This window comes from Pungitius pungitius, chromosome 21 (genome assembly GCF_949316345.1).
Source record: "Pungitius pungitius chromosome 21, fPunPun2.1, whole genome shotgun sequence".
In the NCBI taxonomy this organism is placed as follows: domain Eukaryota; kingdom Metazoa; phylum Chordata; class Actinopteri; order Perciformes; family Gasterosteidae; genus Pungitius; species Pungitius pungitius.
In genome coordinates this window covers 11,645,509-11,655,238 of record NC_084920.1, presented here as the reverse complement: position 1 = coordinate 11,655,238, position 9,730 = coordinate 11,645,509, and the positions used below count along the sequence as shown (strand labels likewise).

Genomic DNA, 9,730 nt, shown 5'->3' with positions numbered 1-9,730 from the left:
GACTTGAATGATGGTGGAGCGTTTGAAGCAGGAAGGGACTCCACACAGCTGCAGATATCGGTTGAAGGTCAGCGTGAAGATGAGAGCCAGAAGGTCAGCACAGACTGGCAGGACAGCGACACCCTATCGTGGCCTTGTGCCGTCCTGATGTTTAGTCTGTGAAAGAGCAGATTCACATCCTCTTCAAAGATCCTCAGTGCCTGGGTAATGTTGGTTAGGAAGGATGAAAAGGAGGCAAGGGTTGTAGGTGGTGGTTGGATGATGACATGGCAGTTGTGGGGGGGGTGTTGAAGCAGGCTGACCAAAACAGCAGTACGGTGGGGGCCTTCCTGTAGTTTCTACTTGCAAGCCTTCCACACTGAAAACCTCTTTTCCAACTTTGCTGTGTGTGTCTTTTTTCTCCACTGACGAGCAGTAGATGATCATGAATGCATATGAGGAGGTAATATGTGACGTATTGTACATCTTTTACAATGTTCATTCTTTACGTCCGTCGCAGTCGGAATCCTCCTCTGTCTCTATAAAGGTTTCTTCCCTTAATTCTCCCCATTGAAGGCTTTTTCATTTTATATCTATTACTCATAATCAGAAATTTGATCAATTGAAGCAGTGAAATGTGGAACATCCAGAAGTTTATTAAGCCCCCAAATAAACCAACAGAACTTTACGAAGAGGAGACATGCAGCTGCTTTCCAGATGTTCTCTGCATCGCAACACTGTACAGACGGAATGAGAGACAGTGTGTGAGACAGTGTGTAAGACAGTATAAGAGACCATGTGTGCATCCCATTTAATACTCACTTTGGCTTATCCTTTTATGTTGTTGAACACTGTTCAAATTAATTGTGAAACAAAATGACACATACAAAAATGAAATAATTCATCATATTTTTTATTAATATATTTAGTCACTGTTGATAAGTAGTCAAAAGAATAATGAATAGTTTTATATGTCTCTTTAGTGCTAATATAAGTTAAGGAGTTAGTTAATGAATACGCAGCTGATCGAACATATCACATTATTGGCACAGTAATTAGAATAATAAAAAGTTATTTAAAAGATCTGATCATTTCATTCTCATGCAGCAGATTTTCTCTCCCAGTTAGGACAATGTGATCACCGTTTTGACGTCTTTGGTTGGTAACACAGCAGCAGGTCTGAACCTCATCAGAGTTCTCCCAATGGACTCTCGTAGCTCCTTGTTCTTCAGACTGTAGATCATCGGGTTTAGGAAAGGAGTCAGAGCGGCGTACAACACTGACACGATGATTCGAACCTATAACAGAATATAAATCCTGATTTAGTGAACACACCATGTATTATTGATTTCTATCCACAGGTCTTGAGGAACAAGAGGTTGGTCAGTCAGTCAACACACTTAAGGTATAATGTTCCCCATTGTTCACCCTAGTTTTGGTGGTGTAAACAACAGATGGACATTTCCCCTTTTTAGGCCAAGTGGTTGTTTTCGTGAATACAATCGGTGTAGTGTAAATTGTAAATACTCACCATTTCATATTATTGGGCCTGCTATTTGAAAGGCAAATACAAATACCAATAGCCCCAAATCCTCCTGACCCTAGCCAAACAGGTGTCTATGCTTCTATCTGTCTATGCTAAAATGTATGTTTTTCTAAAGACAGCTTATGGTTTGGATCAGATTGGTGATTCAGATTTTTATTGTCATTAAGACGTTTTTTTAAGCATCTCAATGTCAACGTAGGCAGTACAATCTGACTTAACCTAATAGAAACCTATCCAGCAACAAATGCTGAAATCTATTGTTACTGTCACGGTGAGGCCAGGCCTCCTGCTGGTGTCATGTGGAGGGGCGTGGCTCCAAACCAAACTCATTCTGACACCTGCTCAGGCAACCAAGTTGCACTCAATCAACCATCACCTGACAGTATATCTACCTCGGCTCTTCACCCACTCATCGCCAGATCGTTGTTTCCACACACCTGGTAGAGACTGCGCTTGGCTGATCACCTCGATAAGTGTCTACAGAGATTCACTCTTTATATGTCTGTGTTCCCCTGACCCTGTATTCTTGTCCTTGCAGTAATCCATTCCCTGAGTCTTCCGCCTGTCTTCTGTTTCCCCGCCTGGATTCCCCCCTTACCTAGATTTTCCTGCCATTTCCTCATCTGCCTCCATCTGCTGTGATCTGGAAAATAAATAAGTTTCGCACCTTACCTCCTGGCCTGTCTGCATTTGTGTCTGAAACCAATTATCACAGCAGATACATTGGAAAAAAAACTATTTAAGCAACAAATGAATCAGGTTACTATTGTGATATTTGAATTCAAAAGGAATTTGAAAACTAATTCTAACAAGTTGTTTGAAATTGGTTTTCAGTGGTAAGTTTGGTAATTAAAACTTGTTTTGCACTTTGGTTCCCAGTGTGAGAAACTAACTTTTGCATGTCTTGTTAGAAATACTGGTTAACCTTGCTGGGTGAAAATATGAGAATTACTAAGACAAAGGCAAAGCTAAATATTCACGATATGCAGCATGATTGACATCGTACCTCTGGTGGAAAGTTTCCCACCCGGTAAGAGATGTATACGCACGAGGCTGAGCTGTAGGAGATGGACACCACAGTCAGGTGGGCGGCGCACGTCCCGAAGGCCTTTAGCCTCTGAGCTACTACCATCTTTGATACCGAAACCCCAATCAGTATATAGGAAGTGAGAATGAGAATTCCTGTGGTCGAAAGTGACATAACAGCGAAGGCAAGTGAAACAATGTTATCCACCGCAACGTCACCACACACCAGCCGCCTTACGGATGATGGGTCACACCAGCCATGATTAACCACATTGGGGCCGCAGTACGATCGCTGGAGGGACATGGAGGTGGCCGGCAGTGTGCAGAAGGCACCAAAACTCCAGGCTCCTGCGATAAGGAGCAGCCGGACGGGAAGGGTCATGATGGAGGCATAGCGCAGGGGGTTGCAGATGGCCACATAGCGGTCGTACGCCATGACAGTCAGAATGGCCCGGCTGGTAATACCTAGCTGAATGAAAAACTGCATCTGGAGGAAGCAACCCGGGACAGAAATGGTGTTCTCGTCTGACAGGAGGCCCGACAGTATTTTGGGGATGGTGGTGGTGGTATAGAGGATGTCCACAAAGGAGAGGTTGTAGAGGAAAAAAAACATGGGTGATTTCAGCTTCGAATCAGTTAACGCCTGCATGAGAAAAAAACATTGATCACGATAGTGACAACTTCATCTTAGTTGGATTGAGATCATACCCGTAAAATATCTAAAAATTAAATAGATGGCTTTGTATTTTACCACAAAGATAATAATGCTGTTTCCTCCCAGGATGATAATGTAACCAAGAAGCAGGAGGATGAAAAGGACCATTTTATTTTGGCCAAAGTTTGCAAAGCCCTGAATGATGAAGAAAGAGACGCCATCAGTCGCCCAGGTGACGTTATCCGAGCTTGATCTGTATTTCGTTGATGAAGGCAGGTATGAATCTGGAAGAGTGAGGAAAGAGATGCATTGCTGTTTTTTTTACTGAGATGACACCTGACGACGGGCAGCGTGTCAGTTTTATTCAATGGTTTAATATTGAAATAGTCATCCATGAAACCGGGGCATACATTATTCCTGTTCTTGGGGTATATAATTTATATACAACATATATGATTGGCTACATTGCCAAATCAAAAATGAATGTTATTGTGTCAATGTAAATTGTGTAATATTTGAATTTGAATATGGTTAAAAAAGGTCAAAAGGGACTATTGGCCTCCGGGAATGCTCACATTATCAGATCAGGCCCTCTTTGAAAAAAATTCGGACTCAAAACTCAATACAGAGACTGTTCCAGTATTGGGTTTATCCAACTGTTGTTAAGATCTTTTATTCATAAAGTTAATTAAGTTTAACTCCTTGAGATTTGTAATCTTACACCTCCTTAAGCTCTTTTCTGTTAACAAAAAAATCAGTTCATGTTCACGTGCGCATTTATCCCCAGGAATCCCAATGTTGCACCTAGAGTTGACTGAGTACTACCGATAATGACACTTACTGCCTCATATTTGGTAGTTACTATTACACTACTGTTACTGGTATCAGTGGATGAATTAAAAGAGGATATTCTTAAAAGATCCATGGTTCACTTCATGAAAAGCATTCTTTACTGCAACTCAGCCTGTTGTTTGTTTTTAGCATGTACATAAATGACTATGTCGTCGGCATACATGGGAATGTTGACGGCAGACTAAAAGGTAAGTCGTTAATGTAGAAATGAAAGGAAATAGGGCCCAGCATTGATCCCTGACAAAACCGAATGCTACAGTTAAGGTGTATTGATTATTACCCATACATAACCTTTGGGTCATATTTGTTAGATATGATTTTCAGCTATTCGATTGCATCAAAGGATGAATGAATGAAAAGAGGATTGTTTTGAATTAAAGTATCATAGTTGGGTTAATTACTACTTCATACTTCTTTATACACAGGGAAAAACTATACTTACTATTCTACTTGATTTAGTTATTATAAGAAAACCAGTAATGAATTTCTAAATTGATGTATTCTTAAAAGTTAAATTACAAAGAAGTATGAAAGAGGATATGTTAGTTATTTTGACTCCACCTCTAGATACAAAGTTAAAAGCAATATAAAATTAATTTCTCTTAGTTCATGCAAATACTCTAAAAATACAAAAAAATTGTTGCTTCAGCAGTTAGCTGTAAATCAGGTGGAATGCACGTGCTCTGATATGCAGGATTACTTAAAAATCACTTATTTATATTATTACATATGCAAACAATAGCCATGCATGCAGTTTACAGCTACAACATGCACAGTTAGAGCCGTTAATATTAAGCCTTCATGCAAAATCAATGACTTAATAACAATTCACAAGTGACAAAAACAAAGCAGGGAAAATAAAGACATAGTGAAAACTAACTGTTTTAGGAGATTAAACAAAAGTAATTAAGTCAATTTTCTTTATGGACCTGTAAATTTAACATTATTAGTACACATAACTTTTCACATATCATTTTGTGGAATTTCTGATGATTTCATGTTAATTATTAAAGTTTGATTTTACTGAACAGCATTAAAACAGAAAGTCACAGACCTTTGAGGCTTTCAGCTGAAATATCAAATGTCAAAAGCTCCATCTCTCATCAGCAGACAACTGGATATGAAAAAATGTGCCGTCAACAGACAAGTGAAAAATAATTTAAATGCATTCCTATAGAACCCAAGCTCATTTTGACATCACAAATTACTAAGTCTAATGGTCTGAAAAGCATACATCTTTCAGATGACATAACACTACTTTCTCAGATTAAGTACACAAACCAGGACATGGTTCCTAAACATGAAATATCATGATCTTACCTGAATGTGTGATTCAGACTGTGCTGCTCAGTCAGGTCTCATCAGAAATAAGAACTTTATCACATCCGCATTTTGCCTTTTTAAGTGCAACTGACCTTTTTCCTGACTATAATGAGGATTATGGCAAGAAAAAACAATTTTAATTGCCTTTCATTAAAAACATTAATTATACAAAAGAAAGCCAGAGAATACCTAAGGGATCCATTTTAAGTAACCTCTGTGCTTCTAAACAAGTACCTTAAAAAAACAACACAAGAAACATAATTGTGCTTGTTCCCGCGGTAACAACTGTTAATTAGAGTAGCATTGTTAAAGTTTGTACTTTAATGACTGAATTATTTGTGTGTCTGTGTGTGCGAATAATTGTGATCAGTCTCTCCTGTTGTTCATTCTTTGTACCACTTAAAGCGTTACACAGCATTGATTCAGCCCAATAGCTACTCAAACAACCGGCAGACTACGTTGGATGTGGCGTACGGAAGAACGGTCCACTAACCAACGCAAGAAGAACGAAGCGCCCTTAGAATCCCAACACACAGCGCTGTAAGGACAATACATGAGTTATGTGAAATACGTGTAAAGACCTTACAACTGTTTACTCACTGACAACATACAGACTTCACAGTAGTCTGAAACAACACCTGCACCCTGTGAAAAGTGGTTTTCTCTTGCTGGTCATATTGTTCAGAAGAAGAGAGGTTCTTTCTCATCCGAATTTTAAATTACCGTATGTGTCTTAGCAACAGGCTTGGTACAAAATAATTCTCCCCCAACATATGTTAAAAGTTAATTGTGTTATTGTGTAAATGCTCAATCTCCATCATTGAAAGTGTTTATTTTTCTTTGACTAAGATTTAAAAGGAAATCCATAGTCTTTACCAGTGTTGTGCCTGAACGCGTGCATTGAACGATCATATTCGTTCATATTTTGGGCGAACGTGAACTGCACGTTCTTTCAGGTTAACATCGTTCAATGGGGTGCCAGATTTCTATAGAGCCTTCCAGGCAAAAACACACCTAAACGCTCCTTAATAATTAGCGGAAAAAACACCCAATCTGGCAACACCAGCCACCAGCGTCGCACCGCTGCTTGCGTCATCAAAAAATGCATGGGGGCGACATCTGCGTGTAGCAAAGAGGCGGCGTATAATAATTTAAAAGAGTTTCATGAAGTTACTGACAAGGTCGGTGAGGATAGGAGGAATCTGACCTTTCTTTGCAAACATTTGCACCTTAATGATTACTGTCCTGTTTTCTTTTTATAATTCCTTATTTTAAAAAGACCATTCAAGCAGCATGTGTTTGAGAATGTACTGTAGGGGTGAACGCTGCAGCTGCTGCTAGTGTGGAGTGAATGGACAGCAACATAGCATTAAAGCAACAAAGGCGAAATGCTGTCCCCTCAATGCTAATGTAAACCCTGGTTGGATAAGGATTTAAATTTGGATATGAAGATTAAATCTGATGCATAGCTTCAGTGTTAAAACTGATAAAATAATTGCTGTCTGTGGTTCTATATGGGCTGTGGCTAGTGGGCTAGTTTTAATGTACTATTGAATATTGCGCACGATGCGATTAATCTCTGTTAATCACAGAAAATTATGTGATGAATCGCATTTCGCTTTTTTCCTCTAAGCACTACTTATTATACCACTACTGTTGAGCAGGGGGCTAGGAGGAGGACTCGGACGCAGAGTGAGGGTTCAGCAGACAATCCTTTATTTTCCAACAAAAAATCACAGGAAAAAACCCTGGAAACAAAAAAATCCTCCGAAGAGGGAAGGACGTGGAAATACTCCGGCTTGACTAGTAGCGCTGGGCAATACTAGGTGATGAGGAAACCGAAAATTGCTCTGGATAAACTAAGCTGAAATGTTCAAAAAGTCAAATGCAAGGCAGGTGTGCATGACAAGCCAACGTGAGACACTGGCACAGGACAAGGGGAGACGCAGACTATAAGTACACATAAAGGAAGTGTAGGAACGGGTGGACACAATCAGGAATCAGGGGACACAATCAGACTGGTGACACATGAGGATGGGCAAGGAACCCGAAACAAGACGAGAGTTCATTTCCAAAATAAAGCAGGAAGTCACAAAACAACCGTGGAGACAGGACGAAAACTCACCCGAACATACAGGTGTGACAACTACCTTTGTAATCTTTGGCCTGCTCTTTTTAGTCCTGCGTTGATGCCTTTCTCTCAATTCACAACCTACAAAAAAGTTTAATGTAACACTGAAATACATTTATTTTTTAATTTAAATGTCTTTTTAAAATATATTTTGTTTATAAAGTTCCTTGTTTCTGCAGAATGAAAATGAAAGAACAACCACTAGTTATTCTGTTAATAGATTATTTGAATTTCCTGTTATGTCTTGATTATTTACTTATTACTTTTTCTAACCAAGAAACCAAAGCTCTTAGTGCTGCATATATTTTTCCAGTTATTGGTTTGTTGTTAATAGTCAGGCTGTAGGGCTTTTATAGAAAGATAAAAATTAGTGCACTCAATGTCCAAGCATTGTTTTGTTCACTCAGAAAGTTTCTTACATTTGTAGTGTAGTTGTTATAATGATTTCTGTGAAATTGTTTACGTAGGGATATAGCTATAGACATATCTAGGTACATAATAATTTACAGTTCTGACAGAAGTAGAGTGAAAGCTGGAAGGAGGCGCACTGACAGTTAGGCTAGACATAATGTCTCCAAGCATGCAAGGTTGTAGACATGGAGACAAGAGCATCTTCCCCATTTAAGGATGGCAAAGGCCCAGGCAGAGATAGTGTCCCCTACACTACACTAAGAGTGGGGAAAAGGTCGAGTGTGTCTAGGTTGTAGGAGACAGAATGAGGGAGCCAGGTGGGCATTAACACACCTGAAAGGGGGGGGGGGGGGGCTGATGAAGGAAGAGGGGAGAATAGTAGGAAACACATCAGGAAGAGTGTTACGCTGTTAAGATAGAGGGGGAGGGTTTTACTCAATTGAAAGATCAAAGGAATGTATATACTGAAAGAAGACTGAAAAGAATGAATCCACAACAGTAGTTTCCTTACTAACACGTTTTCAGAGGTCACCAATTGTTGTAGGAAAGTAATAGTACATTCTAAACAAATTGTTTTTCAAATCGGGTTCATTTGACGTTTCCAAATCACAGATGTATCACTTAGGGTTTTATAATCTTCATATCCTTTTACCTTGGACTCCCGTTTCAGAAAACAATTACCATATTTCATCTATACAGAATTACAACATAAGACAATGAATATGACAAATGTGATGAATGCAATTATAGTATTAGTGAAAGTAGAAATAATAAACATGTTTAAAATTTGTCCACATTTAGTCTGTTACTGAATACTAGTATATATTTCCTTATAAGAACAAATGTGTGCCACATGCATATACAAGGGCATCCCCAGGGTATGTTCCATGGATATAAAAACATCTGCAAACAGTTTGTCATGCTGAGATCCTGTTAAAATCAATCTTTAACTAGGAAAAAGATATGGAGGTTTTTTCATGTGGACACTGCTGTCCCTCTGCAGGTACATTGCTGTGTGTGAACCACTGAAGTATCACGCCATCATGTCAGGACAATGACAGAGGGCGACCCAATAGCAGACGCAGACACAGGTAAGCAGGGTGCAACGCTTTTATTGATTAGTAGCGTGGCCTGTGCGGGGCACGATGCGGGACGGTCGGGCAGGCGGGGTTCGAGCAGGGGACAGACGTAGTCAGCCGGGCGAGGGTCAAGCAGGGGACGGACGTAGTCAGCCAGGCGGGGATCAAGCAGGGGACAGGCGTACTCAGCTGGGCGGGGGTCAAGCAGGAGACGGACGTAGTCAGCCAGGCGGGGGTCAAGCAGGGGACAGGCGTACTCAGCCGGGCGGGGGTCAGGCAGGAGGCAATCAGGCAGGCGGGGGGTCAGGCTGGAGACAGAGGTGGTCGGACAGGCGGGGGTCAGGTACGAAGGGCAGGCCGGGAGAAGAAAGAGAGACGGGAACGCTGGAAAGCTTGGAGACATCACAAGACGATCTGGCAGGGAGCTGACAAACGAACAGAGGTTAAATACACCGGGGAGTTAATCAGGGGACGAGAAACACCTGGGAGGGGTAGAGACAAACACTTAACGAGACCCCGGCTGTGACACATGACATCGGCTCGGCTACACTGCTGCCTCGGCCTGGCCTGGTTCACCGCTTTCTTGTTCATCGGTGTGCTCTTCATCTTTCACATAAACTCCCCGCTGTGTGGCAATATCATCCATCACGTGTACTGCAGCAACCATGGTATCCTAAACCTGGCCTGCAGTCCCACCCCCATAAACGACATCTATGGGAAGTGCATTT

General features: G+C 40.8%; 1 protein-coding gene across 1 annotated transcript; it reads right to left on the bottom strand.

Annotated features, from left to right (window-relative positions):
• Positions 1-1,045: 1,045 nt before the first annotated feature.
• LOC119213242 (olfactory receptor 2K2-like) lies at positions 1,046-9,669 on the bottom strand. The gene is made up of 4 exons (XM_062560242.1): positions 9,579-9,669; positions 3,303-3,490; positions 2,532-3,194; positions 1,046-1,277 (listed from the first exon to the last, which is right to left on the bottom strand). Exons 1-4 carry the CDS (start codon positions 9,667-9,669, stop codon positions 1,104-1,106), a joined length of 1,116 nt encoding a protein of 371 aa, XP_062416226.1. The 3' UTR covers positions 1,046-1,103.
• Positions 9,670-9,730: the final 61 nt, after the last annotated feature.

What these genes read in the sequence shown, in the direction of transcription:
- LOC119213242 (XM_062560242.1), bottom strand. Translation starts at nt 9,669, where the DNA reads ATGGTTGCTGCAGTACACGTGATGGATGATATTGCCACACAGCGGGGA. An exon ending in ACAGCATTATTATCTTTGTG is followed by an intron (nt 3,195 to 3,302) that starts GTAAAATACAAA and finishes TTTCTCATGCAG; the next exon opens with GCGTTAACTGATTCGAAGCT. An exon ending in TGGGAAACTTTCCACCAGAG is followed by an intron (nt 1,278 to 2,531) that starts GTACGATGTCAA and finishes ATTCTGTTATAG; the next exon opens with GTTCGAATCATCGTGTCAGT.